Source organism: Motacilla alba, chromosome 28 (assembly GCF_015832195.1).
Source record: "Motacilla alba alba isolate MOTALB_02 chromosome 28, Motacilla_alba_V1.0_pri, whole genome shotgun sequence".
NCBI classification, from domain to species: Eukaryota; Metazoa; Chordata; class Aves; order Passeriformes; family Motacillidae; genus Motacilla; species Motacilla alba.
This window is the reverse complement of record NC_052043.1, coordinates 2,896,269-2,921,810: the sequence shown is the minus strand read 5'-3', so window position 1 is coordinate 2,921,810 and position 25,542 is coordinate 2,896,269. Positions and strand designations below refer to the sequence as shown.

General features: G+C 58.5%; 3 protein-coding genes across 11 annotated transcripts; 2 read left to right on the top strand and 1 right to left on the bottom strand.

Moving 5' to 3' along the window:
• Window positions 1–404: 404 nt before the first annotated feature.
• Window positions 405–10,681, bottom strand: ARRDC2 (arrestin domain containing 2). 2 transcript variants are annotated; one of them, XM_038163993.1, is made up of 8 exons: window positions 10,226–10,681; window positions 3,638–3,704; window positions 3,402–3,549; window positions 2,959–3,061; window positions 2,441–2,697; window positions 2,168–2,327; window positions 1,778–1,929; window positions 405–1,692 (listed from the first exon to the last, which is right to left on the bottom strand). In XM_038163993.1, the coding sequence occupies exons 1-8, from the start codon at window positions 10,479–10,481 to the stop codon at window positions 1,639–1,641; spliced, it is 1,197 nt and encodes a 398-aa protein (XP_038019921.1). In that variant the 5' UTR covers window positions 10,482–10,681; the 3' UTR covers window positions 405–1,638. The 2 variants fall into 2 exon arrangements, with proteins under 2 accessions (XP_038019921.1, XP_038019920.1); XM_038163992.1 differs by lacking the exon at window positions 10,226–10,681 and adding an exon at window positions 4,549–4,930.
• Window positions 10,682–14,438: 3,757 nt separating this feature from the next.
• On the top strand, window positions 14,439–17,875 carry PEX11G (peroxisomal biogenesis factor 11 gamma). Of its 5 annotated transcripts, XM_038164136.1 has the most exons (6): window positions 14,439–14,560; window positions 15,191–15,367; window positions 15,489–15,712; window positions 15,832–15,882; window positions 16,808–17,069; window positions 17,536–17,875. In XM_038164136.1, exons 1-5 carry the CDS (start codon window positions 14,495–14,497, stop codon window positions 17,031–17,033), a joined length of 744 nt encoding a protein of 247 aa, XP_038020064.1. In that variant the 5' UTR covers window positions 14,439–14,494; the 3' UTR covers window positions 17,034–17,069; window positions 17,536–17,875. The 5 variants fall into 5 exon arrangements, with proteins under 5 accessions (XP_038020064.1, XP_038020067.1, XP_038020066.1 ...); XM_038164139.1 differs by having other exon boundaries at window positions 15,489–15,667; window positions 16,811–17,875; XM_038164138.1 differs by having other exon boundaries at window positions 15,489–15,667; window positions 16,808–17,875.
• Window positions 17,876–19,584: 1,709 nt separating this feature from the next.
• Window positions 19,585–24,727, top strand: LOC119712644 (ectoderm-neural cortex protein 1-like). Of its 4 annotated transcripts, none has more exons than XM_038164143.1 (3): window positions 19,585–19,656; window positions 20,487–22,292; window positions 23,199–24,725. In XM_038164143.1, the coding sequence occupies exon 2, from the start codon at window positions 20,502–20,504 to the stop codon at window positions 22,269–22,271; it is 1,770 nt and encodes a 589-aa protein (XP_038020071.1). In that variant the 5' UTR covers window positions 19,585–19,656; window positions 20,487–20,501; the 3' UTR covers window positions 22,272–22,292; window positions 23,199–24,725. The 4 variants fall into 4 exon arrangements, with proteins under 4 accessions (XP_038020071.1, XP_038020073.1, XP_038020072.1 ...); XM_038164145.1 differs by having other exon boundaries at window positions 19,591–19,656; window positions 20,492–22,292; window positions 23,199–24,727; XM_038164144.1 differs by having other exon boundaries at window positions 19,595–19,690; window positions 23,199–24,727.
• Window positions 24,728–25,542: the final 815 nt, after the last annotated feature.

Here is a 25,542-nt window from a genome sequence, read left to right as displayed (position 1 = left end):
AGCCAATGCAGGAGTGTCCCAGCTCCCAGCTGGACCTGCTGGGTCCCTGCCAGGCTTCCAGGACGGAGGAGAATGTGTCTGTCCTCCCGGAGCCTGGACATAAACAGGAAGCAAGTGTGGAAAAATACAACAGGTTTGCTCATAGCTCTACATCCCAGGTAAGGGGAAAAGTGCCCAAACTGCCCAGATGTGGAGGAGCTGGAGGCTCAAGGGAACAAACCTGTGGGGAGCAGTGCTGGCTGAGTGACCCAGTTAATCCCAGTGCAGGACTGGGCACAGGGTGGAGCTGGGTGCCTGCAGGGCAATCAAGAGAAAGCAGGGAGCATTCCCAAATCCCAACAGCCACAGCATGGCTCTAGACAACGGGAAGCAGAAAGAGGAACAGAATACTATCCAGGCAACAGTTTGGTTGAAAGATTTTATTTCAGACAAAAAATTCCCCACCAAAAAGTTGTACAAAAAGAGTAGAGACAAAGAGTGGTCATTACAAAAGTGTTCACAGATAGAAAAGACTCAACTGAGCAACCCCAGCACAGAGCCCAAGGCACGCTGGCATTGGTTGTGCACGGCCAGGGATTGTCTCAGTGAGGGAATGCAAAGGTCCTCAGCCCCCAAACTCTGCTCAGGTCCTCCTGCAGTGAGCAGGATCAGCCCCTGGCTCCTGACCACAACATCCAGCTCACTCTTCCCACACTGGTTCCCACCCAGTGAGCACAGGTCGCTGCTGTGTCCTCACCCCACCAGGGCCTCCAACACCTCAAGAACACCCAGCCTTGAAGGATTCATCCCAACTCCACACTTCCCACCAGCACCTGTGGCCACCACCAGCCTTACACTGGGCCTCCCTCTCTCCTCCTTGGCCACCAGACACAGCCCCAGCCCCCTGTGCTGGTACCACAGTTTGAGGGTTGGTTTCAGCCCCATCTTGGGGGAGGCACCAGCACACTGTGCAGGTTTGGTGCTGACACTCACAAACCAGCTTTCCTGTTCTTAGTAAATGGCACCAAAACACTGCCACAGATCGTAAATTCATCCCCCAAGTCCTTGTATCAGCCCTTGGAGGCCTTTAGAGTTTGGTTAAGTGGCTCAAACCATTCCCCCCGCAGGTACCCACAGGCTGTGGCTGAGCCCTGTTTCATCCAGCCAGGAAGGGACCTTTCACTGCCTTGGGGACCTGCAGTCCTGGTGAGCCACAGGCAAAGGGCTGCACCTGCATCGCCCCGGGGCCCAACCCTGAGCACCATCCAAACAAACACTCTCCAGTAATCCTGAGAAACGCCTCCAAGCTCCTGTTTTCCACACCAGGAGCTGACAGAAGTTTTCAGAGCGCAGCACTGCAGGCAAGGGGAGAGCAATCTGGGCTCGAATTCCCTGTTCTAACCCCAAAATCCCAGGGCAGTTCTGAACCCTGCGTGTCCTGCCTGGCTCCGCACCTCCAGCCCCTCGTGTTCTCCTACCCGTGCTGGGGCCACGGCACCGCGCTGGCTCTGGGCACGGGGACAGTCACGACAGGAGTGGCCGAGAGCTGTGAGCAGGGTCGGGGTCTCACGTGCCCGTTTCCAGACCCCAGTGCTGTGAGGCTGCAAGCTGCCATCCCCAGGGATCGTCACGCTGCCACGCGCAGCCGGTGCGCCTCTCTCAGCAGGTCATGCAGCGCGGGCGGATGCTGTCTGGCGTGGGGTTTGGATCCACCTGCAGAGACAAGGCCACAGTCAAAAACCTCAGCAGTGGCACGTGCCAGCCTCCAGCAGCCTCCCAGCCCAGCGGGATGAATCACCTCTGAGTAGAGTGGAGGTGGTCGGAAGCGGAATTCCTGGATGTAGGCGAAGAAGGGACCCTCCAGGATGTCCCCGAGCTCGCTGCGGCACGGAGGAGCCAGGCTCTGCTCGGCCTCTGGGCTGGACACGACTGCTGAGTACTCAGGGGGGGCTGCAGAGAAAGGAGAACCATCAGGGAATAGCAAACACTCTCCATAAATGCACGCAGGTAAAAGGGCTTCAAACCCACTATTTCCCAAAGCCTCTCAGTTCCCTGAGGAAGGAACCCAGGAGATTCAGCACCACAACCAAAAAATTAGGTTAAGAAAAAGCAAAACTGGCCCAGTTGAGAACTTTGTGTCTCACTCTCCTGACCAGGGGGTTTACCCCAGGGAGAAGGAGCTGCTCACCCTCCAGCTGCTCCGGGATGGTGCTGAGCCAGTCCAGGTTGACGCTGTACTGGCTGCTGACGCTGGAGGTGCGGCTCCCAAAGGGATGCAGCGGGATGGTCCCGATGACAAGAGGCAGTTCAAGGAGCAGCTTGGACGTCCCAGGAATATCCACACAAACCTGCCGAGACAGAGAGCAGCAGGGAAGCTCAGCTCGGTGGTGTTTTCCCAGTCTGGAGGGGCAGGTATCTCCCCTGAGCTGGGCAGGAGGGGATTCCTGCAGAGCTCCCTCACCTTCAGGGAGTATTCCACCTGGATGATGCGGCACTGGAGGATGGACGGCCCCACGGGCGGGATCTTCAGCGCCCGGCCGTGCCACACCTCCCTCTTCCCGGCCGGAATGGGGTCCCCAGTGATGCTGGTCACCACCGACTTCTTCTGCTTCTTGGTGCCCCGGGCAATGAAGGTCTGGGTCTGGATGATGGCGGCCTTGGGCACCACAGCCCGGCTCGTGCAGTTGTCGATCTCGGCAAAGATGGGGATGACCTCACCTGCCAAAACAGACATACACACGCTGGAGGAGGGGAGGCAGAGCGCAGTCCTGCCTCCAGGAATTGCTGCACTGGCAACCAAGGGTTGGCCACGCTGTCTGACAGGGCAGGCACGAGGGTTCATCCAGCAGGAGCGTCCCAAGGATGCTGCCCGCATCAGCTGCACACACTAAAGCTCTCTGATTTCCTGCCAGCTCACAGTGATCCAAACCCCTTCCTCTGGTCTCACTGAGGGTCAAGGGTCCCAGCACCTGGTCTCACCTGGGGTGTAGCCTTTTCGGTCAATCTTGGCAGTCACAGACACTTGGCCACGGTTGCAGTACCAGGCACGAGCCAGTTTCTCCTTAGCACCCGCCTGGGGAGCCTGGAGAAAGGGAAATATTTAGGCTATTTAGTAACTAAGGATGAAACTCACAGCAATCACCTCCCTGGCACCAAGAACCTGCCAGGGAGCATCAGCAACTTCTCAGGTATCTGATGCAAGAAGCTGTTGCAATGCATTAAAGTTTCCAAAACCAAAGAGGCACAGCTGACCTCTGCCCAGCCCAGGTAATGCTGGAGGGCACAAGCTGCAGGGGGGAAATATTCCCTCTGGAAACCAGGCCTGCATTGTAGTGCTGAAGGGGAGGCAGACACCTTCCCCGTGGGCTTCCTTGGGTAAATTTTGGATGCCAGAGCCCTGGGATGGAGCAGAGGGAGCTCACCAGCAGTGCAGGGGTGTTTATGTCGATGGGTTCAATCACAGTGAACTCCTTCTTTGCTTTCTTCACTGTTGACCAGGGTCTGTGCAGCTTGGCCTTCACCCAGTAGCGCACACTGCCGTGCTTCCCCTCAAAGGAGGTGGCCAGGGTCCTGGGCATGAGCAACAAACAATTTTAGAAGGGTTTTGCTCAAAAACTCATTTTCAAGATGTCTTCTCCCCCCAAAAATGCCAACTTACTCTGGAAGCTGGAAGGTGAAGGGGAACTCGTGCTTTCCTGCCTGCAGGACAGTGGCCTCGCCATTGTCTGTGGGCAAAACAGACAGAGGAGGATTAGCTCCCTCCTACAGAACCTCCCCAGGCAGGTCACAGAGGTGTGCAGCACCCAGCAAGGAGCAGCACGAGGGCACAGCAGTTTCTGCCAGGGCTGAGCTGCAGCAGCTGTGACACAAGAGCTGGGCACTGTCTGCATTCCATGTGTCTGCAGACAGGCACAGCCCAGGGGCACCTCCTGGAAGAGCCGGGCAGCTTCCCCAGGTGGGCTCTGCTTCAGCCTGCAGCCACATCGCTCCACAGCTTTGGAGGAAGAGCCCAAGATGCCCAGCCAGAGGGAGAGTGGCCAGCCAAGCCCCCATGCCCCTCAAGAGCTTGTACCCCAGGGCTGAAGGGTTCATTAAGGCCAACCCCTGCTGCTCAAAACAAGCTCCCGAACTCCCACAGTTTTCCAACGCTGCTTCCCTGCCAGGAATAGCTCAGAGAAAAGGAGGACTATTGTCCCCAGCCGAGGTGCCCTGCACAGCAGCAGCGTCCAGCTGAGCACGCCAAGATTTCGGGGTGCACCCAGAACACAAAGTGTCCGCAGGGACCTCCACAGCCGATTCCCAGAGCGCTCAGTCCCTAAGGCACCCAGATTCCAGCTTGTAGGTGTGCCATGCCCTCAGCAGCCAAGCTGTCCCCGGCACCCAGATTCCTGCAGTTTCGGGGCACCAGCATCAGTGCTTACCCACAGGCACCCCGATTCCAGCCGGCTGGGGTGTCTGGAGCACCCAAGAGCCCAGGCTGCCCCACAGCCGCCCGGGGGTGCCCGGAGCCCCCACCCGAGCGGGGGGCGCCGCACGCCGGGGTTCGCCCTGGGGCAGGGGATGCCGTACCTGGCGGTGCCATCAGCGTGTCGCGGTGGCTCAGAAACTCCACCTGGTCGCTGTAGCTCTGCGTGTAGGCGGTGCTGGAGCCGGCGCTGCGGGACTCGGTCCAGTGGACGCGGGCGGCGCCCATGGCCCTCAGGCGCAGCGCCCCGAGCCGCGCGGCCGCCGCCAGCTCCAGCACCACGCGGCCCGACACCGCCTGCCCGGGGCTGAAGGCGGCCGGGCCGTCCCGCTCCGCGCCCTCCAGCACGATCGAGAAGCGTTTGAGGCGATCGAAAATCATGGCGCTGCTCGGCCCCAACCGGCGCGATGCGGCTCAGCCCGGCTGGGCTCGGCTGAGCCCGGCTTTTAGCGGCCGCCGCGGCCGGGGGCGGCCCCGGCGGGGCGGGACGGGCCGGGACGGGCCGGCCCCGCCGGGCTCTGCAAAACAAGGCAGGGAGCATGTGCGGATCGGCCCCTCGGCACGGAGCGGCTGGCCCCGGCTGCCCGGGGGGGTTGGACCGTGCGGTGCCGGGTCCGGTCCCAGCCGGGTTCCCCGACTTGTCCCGGGGCCGCACCGAGACACCGCCGCGGAGCCGGGGGCCGGGCAGGGGGTGAGCACTGCTCGGGGGGAGACTCCCTGTCTGCTGCCCGGCTGTTCAGTGACCCCCCAAGACTCCCTGCAGCTCCCATGCTTGCCCCAAGCCCTTCTCTAGCTTCTGTACTTGCCCCACAAATTTTCCTACCAGCTCCATCTTTGCCCCCCGCCAATTTCCCCTCCAACTCAATCCTCGCCCCCCCAAAACTCCCTTCCAGCTCCTATTTTAGACCACCAAAATCCCCTTCCAGCTCCCATCCTTGCCTCTCAAACTCCTTTCCATCTCCTCCCTCAAAATCCCCCGTCCTTGTCCATCAAAATCCCCGTCCTTGACCTCCAAGCCCTCCTTTAATTTCTATCCTTGCCCCCTAAATTTTCCCTGCTGCTCCATCCTTGTCCCCCAAATCTCCTTTCCAGCTCCCATCCTTGCTCCTCAAGCTCCCTCAAGCTTCTATCCTTGCCCCCCAAAATCCCCATCCTTTATCCCTAAAATCCCCATCCTTGCCCCTCAAGCTCCCTCAAGCTTCTATCCTTGCTCCCCAAAATCCCCATCCTTCCTCCCCAAAATCCCCATCCTTGTCCCTCAAACTCCCCCTGCAGCTCCAATCCTGACATCCCAGCCCATCTTCATCCAGAATCTCCATTCCCAGGGTCACAGCCGTGGGTTGTGGCAAGAGGGGATTCCTCACTCCTTCCAATGCCCCCAGGCCAGAGCCGAGGGCCACACCCCACACTGACCCACATCCTTCCCTCCCCAAGAGCCATTCCCAGGGCTCGGAACCGGCCACAGCTGGATCTGGGCTCCTGACACACACGCGGGGATGTCTGGGACATCACTCAGTTCTAAGAAATCAAGAACTGGCTGGGGTTCAGCTTGTGCAACGACAGGGTGAGCAATCCTCTTCCCTGTGCTTGTTAACCAGGCGAGCGCCAGTTTTCCACCAGATCCTGCTGGGATCGGTGTCCCAAACCCAGTGACAAATCCCACCTGCACGGACAGGAGGAGCCCAGGGACTCGCTCCATGCCAGCTGCTCCGCTGGGGTGAAAGTGTGGAAACTGGGAACTGGTGATTCCATCAACATCAGCAGCACCCCAAGATGTTGTAAAAGGGAGGGGAAAGGAATCTGTGCCCCCCAAAAGGGTTTAATAAGCCTTAGAAACTTCCACTTTGGTGATGACTGTCATGTTTGTGGAGCACCAGAGCCCTGCACCCCCAGCAGGGGCGGGGGATAAGACAGAACAGGCATTAAAACGTTACTCAGCATTTGGCTGCCTGAGTTTCGGGGATTTTTGAGTTGCTCCCAGCCATGCCGGGCAGGACCTGCTGTGCTGAACTCAGCTGATCACAGCCACTAAAAAATGAAGCTGGGCTGAAGCCTGGCACTGCTTTAGCTGTTTCCAAGGCCGGACTGGAATTGTCTGTCTCCCTCCCCAGGGGAAGGGGACTGTGGTTTATTTTATGTGCACGGCCATTTGCTGCCACGGGCAAACATGAATCATAGCAAAAGCTCAGAGGGAGAGGGAAAGGAGGAAGGAAGGCACGTCACAGCACGAGTGAACTGGTGACACCGGCTCTGGGAAGGCGCCTGGTGTCCCTGCAGTGACATGAGAGGGGGGGGAGGCTCTTGAGAGGGGCTGGAGCCTTGGCCGGGCCCCTCTCTTTGCTTGGCATCCTGCTCCTCCTCCTCCCGGCACACACCCCTGGGCCGTGACTCAGCCCTCGCCCACGGGATGCGGATCCCTGCAAACCAAACCCAACCAAACCAAACCGAACCAAACCACACCAAACCTCCCTCCCGTGGCAGCGCACGCGATGCCCTCGGCTGTGCCACGTGGGGAGGGAGGACAACCCCTCTGGGACCCCTCTGGGACCCCTCTGGGACACCCAGAGAGGGTCTCTCCCCTCTCCTGCCATCCCCAGGTGGGGAGCACAGCCGAGGGCTTTCCTTTCAGGATGGGCCCTGGGTGCCCAAGGCAAGCCCAGCCAGGCCGGGCACAGCACTCAGGGCACCATCTCCAACTCTTCAGCCCCATCTAGAGTCTGGCCAGGCTGGAGCCGCTCCCAGCAGGAGCTGACACCCTGCCCGGCTCATGGGGGGCTGCGCCTTCCCTGACCCGCTGCTGCGACCTGGTGGCTTCTCCCCGCCGAGCCCGGAGCCACACGAGGAACGCTGGAGAGAAGGGAATGCAGCAGGTAAACAGGTGAGGCAGCAGCCCAGTATGGGGGTGAGATGGGACAACGCAGAGCTTGGCACAAGCATGTGCCCCCAGGCTGAGGAACCAGCCCCATCCCTGCCAGATTTGGGACTGCTGTGTATGGACAAGGATTAACGTGCTGATTGAGGCCGCCCCACAAAGGAAGGAGAGCCCTGATGCCATAACTCTCCTGGATGGCTTCATGAAAATAAAATGGCTTCTGGATGTTTGCCTCTCACCAGGGCAGGAACTACACTTTGGGAAGTGCTGCAGGATCCTCGGAGAAAAAAGGTCACTGCACAACAATTATTTATGTTTCCTATCCTCCCATCATCTCACGCAGAAGAGTCCAGGGCTCTCCTTGTGCTGCCTTTGCCCATTAACCCCCTGTCTTGTCCTCTCCTCCTGCTCCCTCTCTCAGATGATTACACAACACACGTTTAAAGGCCCTGCCTGAACATCCTTCTTGCACACTTTTTCCTTGTCTCTCAGCACAGCACCCCAGTGCCAGCACTCACCACCCTGCCAGGAAACTGCAGATAAACTCAGCTGAGGGGAGAGCAGAAGGGAGGGCGCTTATCTGTGCCTGGCTTCCCTCCTCTGCACTGCCTTGTTACCATGACAAAACCTGCATTTTTAAAACACCACGCAGACACAGCTGATCTCGTGGAGAAGCAACAAGAAAGGAGCAGTCACAGGGACTGACTGTCGGATGGTGGCACGTTTCTCACCAGCTGACATCAGGAAGGCCCTCACGCTGCTGTTGGGGACAGAACAGGGGACATCAGGATCCAAGCAGGACACCCCCTCTGTGCTGTTCATTCCTGTAAAACGCCCCGGTGATCACACGTGTCCGTGTCCCTCTCACAAGGCAGAAAAGGAGCCTGTGTACGGACAGAGACAATAAAATCCAAGTTCTGGTGAGGCTCTCTGCCCTCCAGGCAGTCCCTGTGCAGTCAGGCTCTGCTCTCTGCTCAGCACTCCCTGTGCAGTCAGGGAGGGCCAGGAACCATCAGCTCCGAGCTGCAGGTGTGCAGGGTGCCTGTGAGGCCGAGCAGCTCCTGCAATTCCTGCAGCCCTGGGCCAAGTGCCCTTCCCCAGATGGCTCCGGGGGCTCCTGGAGCACACAGTCCCAGCAGCAGAATCCAAACGTGCTGGCAGCAGCTCGTGGCTTCCCTGCAGACATTCCCTGCAGGGATAAGGGGGGATAAAACTCACCCTGTCATCTCACAGCTAATGGGACACGGACCAAGTACTGCATGACCAAGAGCTCAGGACCTTCACTTCAGGGCAAGGGCTTAATTGTGATTTGGACACTTTGTAGAGGTCCCACTGCCAAGGGGACATCCTTAGGCACAGCATGGAAGAGCTGCTGCCAAAAGACAGAAACTCCAGAGCAGTGCAGGTGTTTGGAGCAGATGGCAGGGCACAGTTGTCCAGAAATAGAGAAAATTACCTTCCCAGTACAGTCCAGAGACAGGAAAACCTCCAGGAAGCCAATTCAGGTCCTCTTTCCATCCCGCCAGTTTATTCCTGCAATGTCTACATTTGCCAGATTGGGCTGGCACCACTCTCTGGGTTGCACTTGGCCACTGACACATTGAAATGCCCTCAGCGTAACTCCTACAGCCATCTCCAGGGCAGGGCAACCAGGCCACAGGTAGTAACAATGCCATGAGAAACAGGGAAAGGAGGAGGAGAGGAATGGCTGTGACACTGTTATTGGAGGGGAGGATAAAAGACATGCATGTTCCTAAGAAAAGCCAGAGTTAATGAGTGGATGGATGGTTGAGACATCCCATATCCCTCAGCTCTGGATCATTTCATCCCAAGCACACAAAGAATGGCTTGTGGCATGCAAGTGGCTTGTCCTTTTGCAGCAGATCTAAGCAACGTGCCAGCTGGGCACGCGGTCCCAGCATCAGGGACCTGAAAACAAACATTGGCTGAAGCACTAAGTGCTCTTTCCACACTTGTGAACAGACACTCGTGTTTGCTCTTCCCTGTGCAAACACAACAAAAGCCACAAATCCCTGGTGGCTCCCCAGCCCTGGCTTTGCCGGCAGCCTCCTGGAAACCAGCAGCAGAGAGAGAAAGCCTCGGCCAGGGTGAGAAGAGGGGCAAACAGCCCTGTGTGGGGCAGCAGCACCCACAAGGGCAGAGTATCCTCTGAAGGGACACCTGCAGCCTGAAGGGTCCCAACCCAACACCCTGGCACACAGACCCATCCAAGACCCACCCAAGAGGGTTCCAATCCCCTGTCCCGGCACACAGACCCATCCAAGAGGGTTCCAATCCCACACCCTGGCACACAGACCCATCCAAGAGGGTTCCAATCCCACACCCTGGCACACAGACCTACCCAAGAGGGTTCCAATCCCACACCCTAGAACACACACCCATCCAAGGCAGTTCCAGTCCATGCCCTGGCACACAGACCCATCCAAGGCAGTTCCAGTCCCATGCCCTGGCACACAGACCCATCCAAGGCAGTTCCAGTTCCCATACCCTGGCACACAAACCCATCCAAGGCAGTTCTAGTCCATGCCCTGGCACACAGACCCATCCAAGGCAGTTCCAGTCCCATGCCCTGGCACACAGACCCATCCAAGGCAGTTCCAGTCCCATACCCTGGCACACAGACCCATCCAAGGCAGTTCCAGTCCCATACCCTGGCACACAGACCCATCCAAGGCAGTTCCAGTCCATACTCTGGCACACAGACCCATCCAAGGCAGTTCCAGTCCCATGCCCTGGCACACAGACCCATCTAAGGCAGTTCCAGTCCATGCCCTGGCACACAGACCCATCCAAGGCAGTTCCAGTCCATACCCTGGCACACAGACCCACCCAAGGGGATCCCAACCCCACAGCCCGGCTCATACACGGTCCCTGTTCCCCGGCCTTACCGGAGATGAGCTGCCGGCGGCGGTACAGGAAGGTCTGGTAGGCTGTGTAGTCCCGGTAGACGATGTTGAGGCCGATGCTGTGGCTCTCCAGCCAGTGCACGGTGGCCAGGCCCCGGGCACACACCTCCAGCGCCCGCACCCGCAGCGGCCCGCGCAGCTCCAGCTGCACCCGGCCGCGCAGCAGCTGCCCGCCGCCATGGGCCGCGCCGCGCTCCAGCCGCACCGCCAGCCTCCGCACCCGCCCCGGCGGCTGCATGCCTGCTGCCCACGCCGCCCCGCAGCTCCAGGAGGCTGGGGCCCGCCTGGAGCTTTCCAGGGAAAGGAGCAACGGCGAAGGCTACACCAAAATGCCTGAATTTATCGCGGTTCCTGGCTGGCCCCACCCTGCAGGCCTTCCCGGGGGTTGGACCGAGCCCCTGTTTTGCAGCGACGCTTCAGCGCCGGCCTCGTGTGCGTGAGGCTGAGGATGTCCCGTGGTGACGAGGGACATGTTTTTAAACTGAAAAAAAAACCGTGCCTCCATCTTATCTCTGAGTCACAGACACCGGCGACGTGACACCGGGACGTGCTGGTGGCGGCGCTGGCAGGGAGGGGTGACACTGGCAGATGTCACACAGCGGGCAGTCACTGAAAGCCGGCTTGGCCTTCCTGCTTCAGGCACTCCTGGGGCACTGCTGGAATGGGACGGGAGCTCAGAAAGCACAGGGCCTCACTCCAAAAACCGGCTTTGCTTTCCGTGTCTGAAGTTGCACTAAAATCCACGTGAAAAGGAATGTGAATAATCACAGGGACTCCCAGCAACAGCTCTCCCAGCCAGCTGGTGCCTCCAAGGGTGATTCCAGCACTTATCCCCGTGGCTGTTCCTGCAGCGGCACAGGTGGCAATGCCACCTCAGGGTCACATCAAAGTAATGGGGCAGAGCTGGAGCAGATGCCAGTCCCTGTTACTCCACCAAATGTTGCAACTGAGGTGTTTGACTGGAGGTGTTTAACAACGTGCTGGCATGAGGGACTGATGGGAGTGCCTGTGTGCACTTGGAAGATGTGAGTGCACGGCTCCTTTGAAGCACGTGTGGAGCAGAGATTGTCTCATTCCTGAAAAATAAAGAGTCAAATCCATAAAGGAAAGCACGAGGCTCGTGGGCCCAGGCACTGCTCACACACAGAGTGAAGCAGTTGTGAAACTTCACTGGCCCCGTGCTCACAGGGTCCTGAGGAGTCAAAGCCATGTGCATGAAAAGGCTGAGAAGAGCTTCTCAAGTGGCAGCCGTGCCACCCTGCTCGCTCAGCCCCCAGGGGAGAGGGCTGGCCAGCCCCCGCTGATCCCTCTGGAACACACCTCGATCCCAAACAGAGTTAGTGCAAGCTCAGCAGTCAGGAAGCCCATGTGAGTGACCAGCTCAACAAAAACACAGGGCTCACCTCTAGGAAAACAGCCTGCTCATCACAAGCTGGCCAGGGCTGCCTCGCTGTCCTACTGTTCACTGACCTTTGGTTGCAGGCCTTGACACCAAAATCCAAACAGATAATAAGGGAATATCCCATCCCCCACGCAGCCCCGGCGGTGCCTCTCGCTCTGTTTGATCTCCTCTGTGCCTCCCCCTACCCCACCTGCTCCATTCCACCCCGGGGCCTGCCCAGAGGCTCTCCGTGGGTCCTGCCATGCTGAGGGATGTGGCACCCACGCCTTTGGGCTAATCTCCTTGTGTTTATTCTTGCTGTCACAACACCTCCTTGTGTCCTCATTCAATCTGAGAAATAGATGTTCCCTGTGACAACACACAGCCGGGCCAAGAGCAGAGCACAGGGATGGCTCTGAGATCCCACGCCGTGTAGGCAGCTCAGAGTGCGTCAGCAGTCGCTGGAGGAGGGAGGACATCACCTTCCTCTGGGGACAGGGCCCTTCCAGGGTCCCCATGGGGACACGGCTCCCTTAGGAGTTTGCCTTTTGGATTTCAGTGGGCTTGTGGGCTGGGGTGTGAACTCGCCTCTCTGCTCGGCCCTGCAGAGGTTCTGTGCCCTCCTGGGCAGCCCCGGGATGAGCATTTCATCTGAGGAGACAAAACAGCTCTCAGCTCACTGGGATGGGGCTGAGAAAGGGGCAGGTGGCACCACTGAGCCTGGCAGCCCCAAGATCTGAGTGTTGTTACCTACAGGGTCACCCCACCCGGGCAGCTGCAGCATCCTCTGTCTGCGGTACCTGGCAGATGCTCAGATTCTGTGCAGGTGGTGCAGAGGCGTTTACCCTGCCTGGACACCTCCAGCCATGACAATTATCCTCCTCTGACCCTCTGTGGGGGACTTCAGTCACCTTCTACCTCCCTCCAATGCTCCCTGGATTAGGGATTTGGTTGCCTATCCTTCCTCTCCCTTCAAAATATTTCTCATCTACGACTCTGCTCCCACCTGAGGCTGGAGCAGACAGGGTTTGGTGCTCACTGGTCCACCTCAAGTAGCTCAGGAGCACACTCCAAGGAGAGTTCAAGGGAGGCTGGAGCTTTTCTGGGTATAAACCCACTTCCCCTGTGGTTAATCCAAGCCCATTAAGGCTGGGCCTGCTGTGGCACGTCTTTGGGTGCCCCTTTACAGCTTGTGTGGCACCAGCATGGCTGGCGTGGTTCTGACAGAACTTTCATCTGCTGACAGATGGGATCAAAATAAAAATTAAATTGGAGGCAGTAAATGAGGAGGCAGCACCAGGAAAGCTCTGCAGTCACAGATACCTGTGTGCATTTCCCCTGATGACAGGAAAAGGCCAGCTCTGCCGTCAGCACTTTGCTCAAAACCCTCGCCCAAACAGAAAACAACTCTCAGGGTGAGGAGGCAAATGAAGAAATTCACATGGCAGTTATGGGAATATCACTCCATATGGTAGTTATGGAGCTGTTCCAGAAGTTTAGGGCCAAGGAAAAGACCAATTCAGCTATGATCTGTTCCACATTTAGCAAATTCAAATGGCTTAAACACAGATCCATGGCATGAAGGGACCTCTCTCTGAACTGCTGGACAAACAGGAGGCAGCGTCAGAGGAGGATTTTCTTAATGCCTTCCATGACCAGCTCTAACCACATCCCTTCCTGAGGTTGCATAAGCCCAGCTTTTGATCAAAATCCTTTCCTTCCTCCCAAAAATAAATGTAAAACAACTTTTAAAAACAAACGTAGCGATGAAGAAAGATCAAGACACTGCTTCACGTCCCAGAAATAATTCATTTTATTCATTTTACGTAATGAAGTAGCAAAGGGATTGACAGCAGATTGCAGTGAGGTGAGTCACGAGACTGTGGGACAAGGATGTGGTGCATCAGGTGAGATAACTGCAGCACCGGAGGATACAGCAAGTGTGGAACAACCAGAATCACTGAAGATCCCAAGTGGGAAGGGACCCACAAGGATCTCAAGTCCAGCAGCAAAAGCTTGGCTGGGAGTGCCTCTGCTTAGTGCTATGAACCCGTTTGATAAAATCAGATTGATTTACCCCAAGGATGATTTACTCAGAAGGTTCTTCCCCCTGAGGGTGCGGGGAACAGCCCCAAGGCTGCCAGAGCTCCAGGAGCTCGCAGGGATGCTCAGGGTGGGGTTGTTGGGGTGGCTGTGCAGGGACAGGAGTTGGACTGATCATCCTTGAGGATGATCCCCTTCCCACTCAGGATATTCTGGGATTCTGTGATACTCAGCTGTAAAAATATCCAAGTAGTTCTTAAAGCTTTAATTAGCAGCAGTGTGAGTGGGACTCTGTGCCCAGCCTCTGGACCCACTGGAGCCCAGAGGAAGCGGGTGGGATCCACGTGCTGAGTACGGAAGGTGTAGGAGGATGGAGAGACATTTCTGTCTCCACACAGAATGTTCCACTCCTGCCTCCCGGGGCCTGGGAGGTCTCTACCGGTGGCACAGGGGAAGATCTCCCTGTCTCCAGGTGATGTGGAGATCTGTGTGCATGTGAACTCAGGAACCGTCGGGGCACAACGGGGACCGCCGTCCGCAGGGGCCTCTTCAAGTTGGGTTTCCCAGATTTCTGAACCAACCCCGGCCCGGCCCAGCGGGTGGAACGGGGAAACTGGGGGTGAGAAGAGGGCTGGTGGAGGATTCGCCGGAGGGCTGCGGAGGCCGTGAGGGGCACGGAGAGCGGGACCAGCCCCGGTCGGGCACCGGCCCCGGGCAGGGCCCGGCTGGGCCGCGGGGCAGCCAGGCCGCGTTGCCATGGCGACAGCCCCGCCTCCTTCCCGCCGTGCCCCGCGTCCGCACGTGACTTCACACCCGGAAGTGTTGCCATGGCGGCGGGCGCGCTCTGGGGGCTCGTGGCCGCGCTGGAGACGCACCGGGGCCGCGACCGGGCGGTGAGTGAGGAGGGGGCTCCGAGCCCGTCGGTACCGGGCGGTGAGCGAGGAGGGGGCTCCGAGCCCTCCGGTACCGGGCGGTGAGCGAGGAGGGGGCTCCGAGCCCGCCGGTACCGGGCGGTGAGCGAGGAGAGGGCTCCGAGCCCTTCGGTACCGGGCGGTGAGCGAGGAGGGGGCTCCGAGCCCGCCGGTACCGGGCGGTGAGCGAGGAGGGGGCTCCGAGCCCGCCGGTACCGGGCGGTGAGCGAGGAGGGGGCTCCGAGCCCGCCGGTACCGGGCGGTGAACGACGGGACCCGACTCTGCTGTAGCGACCCATCCTTAAGGGGAAGGAAGCACCTGAGGGATTCGTGAGTGCTCGGTGGTGGAAAGGAACGACAAAGGGCGGAGGGGACACAAAAATCCGAGTTTTAGCGGTAAATGACGGGATGGAACCGGGAATGGGAGTCCCGGAGCACAGGGCAGTGGGGTTTGGGTAAAGGGAAGAGAAGTTGATGAGGGAGAGGTGAATTAAAGGAAGAAGAGGAGAGAGAGAAAGAGGGAGAAAAAGAGAGGACAAAGGGAGGGAAAAGATCCCCAGCCCCGGCTCCAGCCCCGGCTCCCGGGCTGCGCTGAGCGGGCCGTGCCCGCAGGTCCGGGCGCTGTCCTACGGCTGCCAGCTGGCGGGGGCAGCGCTGCCCGGCCCCGGGGGGCTGCCCGGGGGGCTCCTGGCCGCCTCCGCCCAGCTCAGCTCCTGCCGCACCGCCCTGCGCCTCTTCGACGACCTGGCCATGCTCCGGCACAGCTGCAGCTACGGGCTGGGCCCCGAGGTGAGCGCGGCCCCGGGCAGCCCCCGCGGCCCCGGGCAGCCCCCCGGCTCCGGGCAGCCCCCGGCTCCAGGCAGCCCCCCCGGCTCCGTGCCCCATGTGCCGCTCTGTGCCCTCCCCGCAGGGCGAGGACGCGCTGGTGCGGGGGCTCTCGGTGCTCTGCAACGTGGCCAACCAGCTCTACTACCCCTGCGAGCACCTGGCGTGGGCCGCGGATGTCGGCATCGTCCGCGCCGCCTCGCAGAAGTGGTGGACGCGCAGCACGGCGCTGTGGGGCTGTGCCCTGCTCCTGGGCATCCTGCGGTACGGCCGGGATGGGCACGGGGATGGTCCTGCCCTGGCAGCGGGGTACGACAGGGCCGGGGAGGTGTTCTTCCTCGCTGGAGCTGTTAGTGCAAGAGGGGAAAAAAAAAAAAAACACCTCCTTCGGTTTGGTGCTGTTGGAGAAATAACTCTGTTCTTTTCAGATCCCTGAGAATCTTGTTCCAGTTAAGAAGAAAACTGAGCCAGCACAAGTGGTATGGTTTCCCTCCGTGGCTGTAGAGCTGATCATGTAATCCCAGACTGGTTGGGTTGGAAGGGACCTTAAAGCCCATCCAGTGCCACCCCTGCCATGGCAGGGACACCTTCCACTGGCCCAGGCTGCTCCAAGCCCTGTCCACCCTGGCCTTGGGCACTGCCAGGGATCCAGGGGCAGCCCCAGCTGCTCTGGGAATTCCATCCCAGCCCCTCCCCACCCTGCCAGGGAACAATTCCAGCCCAATATCCCATCCAGCTCTGCCCTCTGGCAGTGGAAGCCATTCCCTATGTCCTGTCCCTGCATGCCCTTTTCCAAAGTCCCTCTCCATCCTTCCTGTAACTCACCCACACCTGTCAGTTCTCATCTGTAGCCATCACAGCTCTGAGGACATGCTGGACTGATGTGGGAAATGGATTTGTAGGGAATTCTCAAAGTTTGACAGAAGGCTCAAAGTTTGACAGAAGGCTCACCCAGTGTGCATCTGTGTGCAAACCTTGAGATAAGAAATGCTGACTTAGAAATGCCATGGGATAGGACAGACATTGCTGAGAGAGAAATGGAACCAGAAACAAGTTTCAAAGGATGGTTTTTTAAATAAGACTGGGTGCTTTAGAGAAACAGAACTGTGAAAGATGCATTGTGGTGGGACCCACGAGGGGTAATTTTAGATGATTGGCTTTAAGGGATTTACAGCACGGTGTGGCTAAAGCTGACAGGCCAAGAAACACTTAAAATGTATTGCAATTAGGAAATAGTTAACTTCTGATGGGGATGGTGTGAATTATAACATCTGTATTGTCTCACCCTTCTCATGAGACTGAAAATGGAATAAAAGTTGTTAAAACAGCTCTCAGTTGCCCCATCTCTGGGTCAGAAAAGGATTGAATCTGACAGACTGTCACTAACACCACCTTTTCTTCCAGCAGCACTTCACCTCAGAGGCAGCAGAAGCTGAGAGCCCAGGTGAAGGCTGAACTTCTGAGCATCCTCATGGACACAGCAGATCTCTCCAACGCAATCCATTGGCTGCCTCCAGGATTCCTCTGGGCAGGAAGGTTCCCTCCATGGCTAGTGGGACTCCTGGGGACCATCTCCTCCCTGATTGGAATCTACCAGGCATCGAGAGGAGCAAATTCTGAAGCTGCCTAAGCCAGAACTGAGCTTCACAAGCCCAGTTTTCACATGGTAAAAGTGCCTTTAGTGAGGCAGGGTGTATTTTAACTTTCCTGGGTCGATGATTGTCCTTCCAAATATCCCATAATTGGGACTGGAATCCAGATGCCTGTTGCAGAGGGGATTGTTTGCAGCTGATCATTCTTATCACTCTTCATCAGAGAAATAATTCAGATGAATCATCTGAAAATCAAGAATCTCCTACAATGGGTAAAACTGAGGGGGAAAGGGTTGCCTCCATCTGTCCCACAAGATAAATGCAACCTCCCAGTGTTTTGTGCCACTTAAAGGAGCACAGTGGCCACGGTTCTGTCTCAGAGAACTGGAAAGGGATGGATCCTGGGGGCTCACACTCTGGGCTCGGGGCTGCACCTGAGCCAGGATGGAACCCCTGTCCTGGGAGCTCTCCAGGTGTTTGGGCTTTGGGCTCAGACAGGAGGCAGCAGGGGTGTTGTTTGTGACCCTGTGTTTCCTCAAGGTGAGAGGGAAATTCCAGGGAATTGCCGCTGGAAGCAGCGTGGACCTTCCTCAGCTGCCTTGCCCGTTTAAGGAGAAATGTTGGGAGTGGAGACTTCCCCCAGAGCTGAGGCTGCAGCTGTGCCTTTGTGGAATGCCACCGGGTGGAGCTCTTCCACCAGGCTCCGGCAGCCGCCAACGGAACTTTTGTTTTTATTAAAAAGAAGAAAAAAAAAAAAAAAAAAAAAAAAGCAGGAAATTTATTAATCACCTTTCAAAGGAGCAGTCAAACCAGTGCCGAGGTGGGGTTTGCACTTACAGTTCTGGGCGTTGCCAACAATAAAGGACACAAATGCTTCAAAGGTGGCCTCGAGTGATCATTCCTCCTGATAACAGGGAGAAGTTCTTCATCGTTGGTTCTGGAAAGCTCCAAAGCATTAGTGCTGTGTGAGCTGCAGCTGCACATGTGTCACCAGCCTTCCTCCTGCTGCAGCAATTGCCAGCCCCTGCCCGCCTGCCATGGAAATGCATCCTTTGAACAGAGTTCTGCTTACTCTGCGTGTCCCTGCCCCCAGCACGGCACAGGCTGCACTTCCAGGAGCTTTGACCTTGCTTTGTGGGGTTGTTTTTGGCCTGGACGCGGGGAGCTGTGTCCTGCCTGTGTTCAAAGAGCAGAGGGAGGCCTGGATACTCTTTACCCTTTGCCCTGTCCTCGGTGTTTATCTGGATCACCCTGCAGTGTCCTGAGCGTGTGGCTGCGCTGGGGATTTGCTGCCAGACTGGCAGGATTTGGTACAACTCAGGGCTCACCTAGAGGAGTAAGGTTTATTCTCTTGTTTATTCTCTCCTTTCCTCAGTCCTGTGCCTGAACAGGGGCAGCACCCGAGTCCTCTGGTCCTGTCACCCACTGTGGTGGCTCCTCCTGCTGTTCAGTGGTTTTAATATTAAATCAGATTTCTTTTGTGTTGTTAACCCCGTTGAGTCATTCCTCCAGGACTCACTGTACTGCTCAGCACAGGACAATACTTTCAGCTATTCATATACTATAGTATGAATACTAATTCTATACAGGACAAATGGAGCTCTGCCAATTTAAAAAAACAAATCAAGAAACTTTGCATAACCTCTGATGCCCAATTAATAAGCATCTTAACCATGCATTAATTTTAATGTAGAGAAAAGAAACTGTAAACTGCTCTAAGTGCATTTGCTTCATCAATTCCTCAACAAATGACCTTAATTTGCAGCTGGTAAAACTGGAACGCGCAGAGATAAATGAAAATTGGGTGATTCAGAATTTCTGGAATTTGTATTTCTTTCTTGAGGTGGTTTTGATCCCTGCTGCCACACCGTGTTTAAACACCTGTGGTGGCTGCTGCTGCCTCTCCAGAGCAGCACTCGCTCACTTTTAGCACAAGGACTGGTGCAGGCAGACCCGATCCTCCCAAAACTTGGTGGTTTTCTCCTCTTTTCTGATGTGGCCTCTGAGAGAGGCGACAGTTCCTTCCCTTGGCCAGGAAAGCAGCCTGCCCCGCTGTCGGTGGTGCCCATGACGGGCCGGGCTCCACGCTCTGAGGGGGGCTCCGAGCAGAAAACACTTGCAGAGCAGGGCTGGCCGGTTCGGCCGCGATTGTCTTTGTCAGCAGCCTTTGTCAGCAGCCGGGATCCAAAGGCCGCGGGCAGGCGCTGCCGGTCCCAGCGCGGCTGCCCCGTTTATGGCCCTTTATGGCGGCGTGGCTCCGTCCGCAGAGCTCGGCAGCCCCACATCCCCCCTCCCGGCCCCGTGGCGCGGCCGGGCCCGGGCCGTGCCGCGATGCTGGGGCCGGGGGACAGCGGGGGACACCCGGGGACAGCGGGGGACGCGGCGGGACCCCCGCGCACGTGGGGAGGGGACACGGCCACGCCGCCCGCGGGCAGGGCGCGGGCAACGCGCGGCGCATGCGCGCGGCCGGCCCCGCCTGCCATTCACAAAGGGAGAGAGCCGCGCGCCGCGGCCGCTGATTGGCTGTGGGGCGGGAGGGGGCGGGGCCGGCGCGGGGCGGCCACGCGGCGGCGGCGGCGGCGGGGCGGCGGCAGAGCCGGAGCGGAGCGGGACCGGGCACGGAACCGGGCACGGGATAGCGGGCAGCGGGCACAGAACTGGGTACGGGAACCGGGCACGAGATAACGGGGACCGGGTACGGAACCGGGTATGGGATAGTGGGGACCGGGCGGGACCGGGCACGGAACCGGGCACGGAACCGGGTACGGGATAGCGGGGACCGGGCACAGAACTGGGTACGGGATAGCGGGTACCGTGTGGGACCGGGTACGGCGCTGGGTATGGAACCGGGTGCGGACCTGGATACGGGACCGGGTGCGGGATAGCGGCGACCGTGCGGGACCGAGTAAAGAACCGGGCGCGGGACCGGGTACGAAACCGGGCGCGGGATAACGGGGACACTGCGGAACCGGGTACGGCATAGGGGAGACCGTGCGGGACAGCTGGACCAGGTGTGGGACCCGGGGGCAGGTGCGGGACCAGCTGAGGAACCGCGGGGCCGGGCAGAATAACCGAGCCAGGTGCGGGACAGCGGAGCCGGGTGCGGGACCTCTGAGCCGGGTGCGGGACCGCGGGGCGGGCTGGGCGCGGGCATCACCGGGAGCGCTCATCTCCCCCTGCCCGGTACTACGTGAGGCCCGGCGGAGTCGTGCGCTGCACGGGTGTTTGGCCCGGGAGCTCCCGGTGCCCGTTTCAGTCGGTGCCCCGTGGCTGACCGGTGCTCCCGGTGCCCGTTTCTGTCGATGCCCCGTGGCTGACCGGTGCTCCCGGTGCCCGTTTCGGTCGGTGCCCCCGGCTGCGGGACGGCCGCACCGCGCTCCCGTTACCGGCCGGTGCCGCGCTCCTCCCGGCGGCCGCCGTCCCGCCGCAGCCCCGGCCGTGCCGTGCCGGGCCCGGGCTGCCCGTGCTGACTCGCCGGTTTTGCCTCGCAGAGCAGCCTCAGCACTATGTCCGTCAGCAGCCACGAGAACCGGAAATCCCGCTCGAGCTCCGGCTCCATGAACATCCACCTCTTCCACAAACCGGGCCACGCCGACAGCCTCCTCACCCAACTGAACCTGCTCCGCCAGCAGAACCTCTTCACCGACGTGGTGCTGCGGGCGGGGAACCGGAGCTTCCCCTGCCACCGCGCCGTCCTGGCCGCCTGCAGCCGCTACTTCAACGCCATGTTCAGCGGGGGCCTGAAGGAGAGCAGAGATGGCGAGGTCAACTTCCACGACTCGGTGCACCCCGAGGTGCTGGAGCTGCTGCTGGACTACGCTTACTCAGCCCGGGTGCTGATCAACGAGGAGAACGCCGAGTCCCTGCTGGAGGCCGGGGACATGCTGCAGTTCCAGGATATCCGGGACGCTTCGGCTGACTTTCTGGAGAAGAATCTCTACCCTGGGAATTGCCTGAACATGCTGCTGCTGTCCGATGCCCACTGCTGCGAGCGGCTGCTGGAGCTGTCCTGGAGGATGGCCTTGGCCAACTTCACCTCGCTCTGCAAGACCGAAGATTTCCTCCGGCTGCCCAAAGACAAGCTGCTGGAGCTGGTGGAGAGCGAGGAGCTGGAGGTAGAGGACGAGACGCTGGTCTATGAAGCCGTTATGGGCTGGATCCGCTACGATTTGCCCCGGCGCCACGAAGTTCTGCCCGAGCTGCTGCGCTCCGTCCGCCTGGCCCTGCTGCCCGAGTCCTACCTGCGGAAGCAGGTGGCCTGCGAGAAGCTGGTGACCAGCCACAAGCTGGGGGAGGAGATCGTGGCCGACGCCGTGCGCTGCAAAATGAAGATCCTGCAGAACGACGGCCTGGTGACGGGGTGCTGCGCCCGGCCCCGCAAGGTCAGCCAGGCCCTGCTGCTGCTCGGGGGCCAGACCTTCATGTGCGACAAGATTTACATGCTGGACCAGAAAACCAGCGAGATCATCCCTCGTGCCGACATCCCCAGCCCCCGCAAGGAGTGCAGCGCCTGCGCCATCGGCTGCAAGGTCTACATCACCGGCGGCAAGGGCTCCGAGAACGGCGCTTCCAGGGACGTCTGGGTGTACGACACCCTCCACGACGAGTGGGCCAAAGCCGCTCCCATGCTGGTGGCGCGGTTTGGCCACGGCTCCGCCGAGCTGGACCACTGCCTGTACGTGGTGGGGGGTCACACGGCCATGAGCGGGGCCTTCCCGGCCTCTCCCTCCGTGTCCCTCAAGCAGGTGGAGCACTATGACCCTCAGCTGGACAAGTGGTCGCTGGTGGCTCCTCTCCGGGAAGGCGTGAGCAACGCCGCCGTGGTGGGAGCCAAGATGAAGCTGTTTGTTTTCGGGGGCACCAGCGCCAACCAGAACAAGCTGCCCAAGGTGCAGTGCTTCGACCCCTGCCAGAACCGCTGGACGGTGCCCACCAGCTGCCCCCAGCCCTGGCGCTACACGGCCGCCGCCGTGGTGGGCAGCCACGTCATCGTCATCGGCGGGGACACGGAGTTCTCCGCCAGCTCCGCTTACCGCTTCCACAGCGACACCTTCCAGTGGTCCAGGTTTGGGGATGTCACGGCCAAGTGCATCAGCTGCCGCGCTGTCACCTCAGGGAACAGGCTCTACGTGGTGGGGGGCTACTGCGGGGCTCAGCGCTGCAAAACCCTGGACTGCTACGACCCCTCGTCCGACACGTGGAGCAGCGTCACCACGGTGCCCTACTCCCTCATCCCCACCGCCTTCGTCAGCACCTGGAAGTACCTGTCAGCCTGAGCGTGGCCAGGCACCTGGAAGGTAAATAGCTGTTGGTCGAGCAGAGCTCCTCTGTATGGGGTTAAAACTTGAGGGGCACGTGGTTCTGGACTGGAGTTGTCCTAAAGAACAGCTTTGTGTGTCAGCTCCAAAACTTCAGGCTGGGAGTGTGGGATCTGAAAGCCCTGCAGGAGAGAGAAGGTCTCTCTAGGTGCTGAAACGCCGCAGGGAGGAGATCAGTAGAAATAACAAGACTCTTAACCTGGCATCTTGGCCCGTGCAAAGATTTTGGGGAATGCCGTGTGCGGGGATTGGGTGTCGTGCCTGGGTCAGGAGGCTGGAGGAGCTGATGTTTGTGCAGGCAGGCTGTCTGCAGGAGCTGGGACAGACCCGCTGGTGCCACCGGCTCCGGCTGCTGCTTTTAGCACGGCCTCCTCCTCCTGGTGCCACGCTTAATCTGCCAGTGGCACCCAAATGTCTTGTGGGACGCCAGGGCTGTGAGCTGGTGCCAGAACAAGATTATAGCTGGGATTTAGTCCCAGAATGGTGGGTAATTGCATTTATAAGACAAGCCTTGTCTATGTATAAACACAGGGTTTCTCTGCTTCTAATTATTCCCTGGTGTCCCTTTCATGCCATTGCTTTTCTGCTACACAGAGATTGACTTTCAACATTTGCAACTGGAATTAAATCTTTCTAAAGGCTTTTGGCAGAAACTATGCCAGTGAATCACAGACCCTGCAGGGTTTTCCTTTTCTCCTTGCAAGAGTCGTGCTGTCTAAATGAAATTATTTACTGTAATAAAATATCCAGTGATACCTTTAGAAAATTCCTGGCTGTAGAGGGGAATCGGCAGGCATTGCTGGGATTTCTCTGGGATTTGAGGCCTGAGGAGAGGGGTTGGGGTTGCTGTGCCCTGGTCTCACAGTACTCTGCTCTGCACCACAGGCTTCACACCTGATTTTGCCAAGTGCCTCCCTTGACTGAGGATCCAGATGGAACACACGGGCAGCAGGAGCACCTCCTCCCACCTGGCGACTCCGTGAGCTGGCTGCCATCAGCACCAGCAGGGCTCAAGGCAACTCGGTTTTGGCTTTGAATTGCTTCTGCAAATCCAAACCCTTGGTCAGGCCAGGGAGGGGACAGGCACGGAGGGACCTCCTTGGGCTGGCAGCTTGTGCTGTCCCTTGAGACAGCAAAAGGTTTCCAAGTGTTCTCCTAACCTGTGTGATCTCAGAGCAGGAACCAGAGGGAGTATTTTGGTTTCGGTGATGCTAGAAAGGAGAAAGGACACTCCTGAGCAGCTGCAGGACTGCACTGCTGGGACTCACAGCACCCAAGCAGTAGCCTGGAATGTCAGAACATGTGACAGTACTTTGCCCAAGGGCTAGTTCTGCACATTTATTTCTTTTTTATACAGCAGTTTTGTGTGTTTATTACTCAGCCTGGAGCTGCTTCAATAAATCTGAATAAAATCCACCGTGTCCCTTGCCTGTTCTGTGTGCTTAAGGTGCAGGTTTTCCCAGCCCACACTGCAGACCGTGTTTAGTAGAACAGTGAGGAGCATTCCCTGCTGCAGTCCAAATCCAGGGCTCAGATCTTCCTGTGTCTTTGTGACTTGGGACTGAGGAAAGCTCAGATCTCACACTACCTTCTAGCTTTGAAGGAGACACAAATCTCTCCACAACTTCAAAGATTAAAGTATTCTCTGCCCTTTCCTGGTCACTCTCTACAGAGTGGGGTTTCCTCACTATCCTAAAGAATGGGAGAAGGTGCTGCCCCTTCTGTCCCAAAGGGCTGTGTGCTCCAGGAGGCAGTGCCTGGGAAAGAAAAGCTCTGCTAAGGGGAGGAGGTGAGACAGGAACCAGCATGGTCAGAGGAAACAGGCACCAAAGGTACAACCAACTGTCTCACCACAGAAGCATGGTTTGGGTGTGATCCATTATTTCAGAATTAAATAAATCAATGTCACAACTCTTCCGAGCTGCTTGCACAGGCAAGAGCTGGCAGGATGGGAAGGAAGGGAGCTGCCCTGCTGCTGGGGGCTGGAGCAGATGCATCAGCTTCATTTCCACCCCTTTTCTGATTCTTTTGCCATTTTCAGCCCCCAGGCTGGGCCTTTTCTCCTGGCCCCTCGTGCCTCCTCTCCATCGCTCCAACAGGAGCTTGTCAGGCTGCAGGGAGAGGAGCCCACAACCCACCTGGAGCACACAGGCAGCACCAGGGACACAGACTCATTTCGATGAGAAAAGGCTGTAAGATCATGGGATCCAACCATCCAGCAGCTCCCAGCTTGGCTGTGCCTTGCAGGAGGGGAAAATCACAGCGCAGGACTCCGCTGGAGTGTCTCCAGCCCTGTTATCCAGCCAGGAGCTGCCTCACCTTTGTTACATCTCCAGCTACTCCTGAGGGCTGGACAGAGTCCGAGCGTGCTCAGCGAGCCGGAGGAGCGGAGCTTTCTTTCATTCATGGCCGTTCGAGCAGCAGCAGCAGCTGTTCTGTTTATGCTGCCAAGCAATGAACGCTGGCTCCCCGCCACATCCGCCTCCCGCTCCGGGCATGGAGCAGCCTCCAGCGGCACGGATCCGTCTGCCTGGGCGTCATCTGAGCCAGGCTCGGCTCTTCTCAGCTGGGGGAGCGAGCCCCAGCTCTGCTGCTGCTGTTCCCTCCTTTCAGTCCAGCCCCTTCTCGGGGAAAACCCTCCAAGCGCTCCCGGGCTGGGCTGCCCCGCCGAGCCTCCTGCTGCGGGCAGCAAAGCCAGCCCGGGCTGCACGGCTTCGGTTCATCCTCCTTCCCCTGGCGGAGAGCCCCGTCCTGTCCCTCCAGCTCCACCTCCTCCCGGCAGGAACCAGCTCCCAGCTCCCGGAGTACCCTGGGGAAAACGAGGGAGCTTCACTGGTGCGTGCCTGAGTCGTCCCACCAGACCTGTTTCCCCAGTTTGACATTTCCATGCGTGGATCTGCTTCAGTGCCAGCTGAGCTGGAGGTGAATTCGGTTTAGAGGTGGATTTGGTTGCTGGGTAGAAATCCTCGTGAATTAACAGAATTCATTTGGACTATCAGCATACCTCAAACCTAGACCTCTCCTAGCTCAGATCCCCACTTTGTGTCTGCACCTCCAGCTGCAGGAGTTGGACCCCAGCCCAAAGCCACACCTGGAAGATGTGATGCCACAAGGGCATTACTAGGCTCAAAGGCAAGACAGTCCAAGTGGGACATCACTGTCCCATGGGATGTTCCTCTTCTCACACAAAGCTTAGAAGCCACCACAGCCAGAGAAGTTTGGGATCACA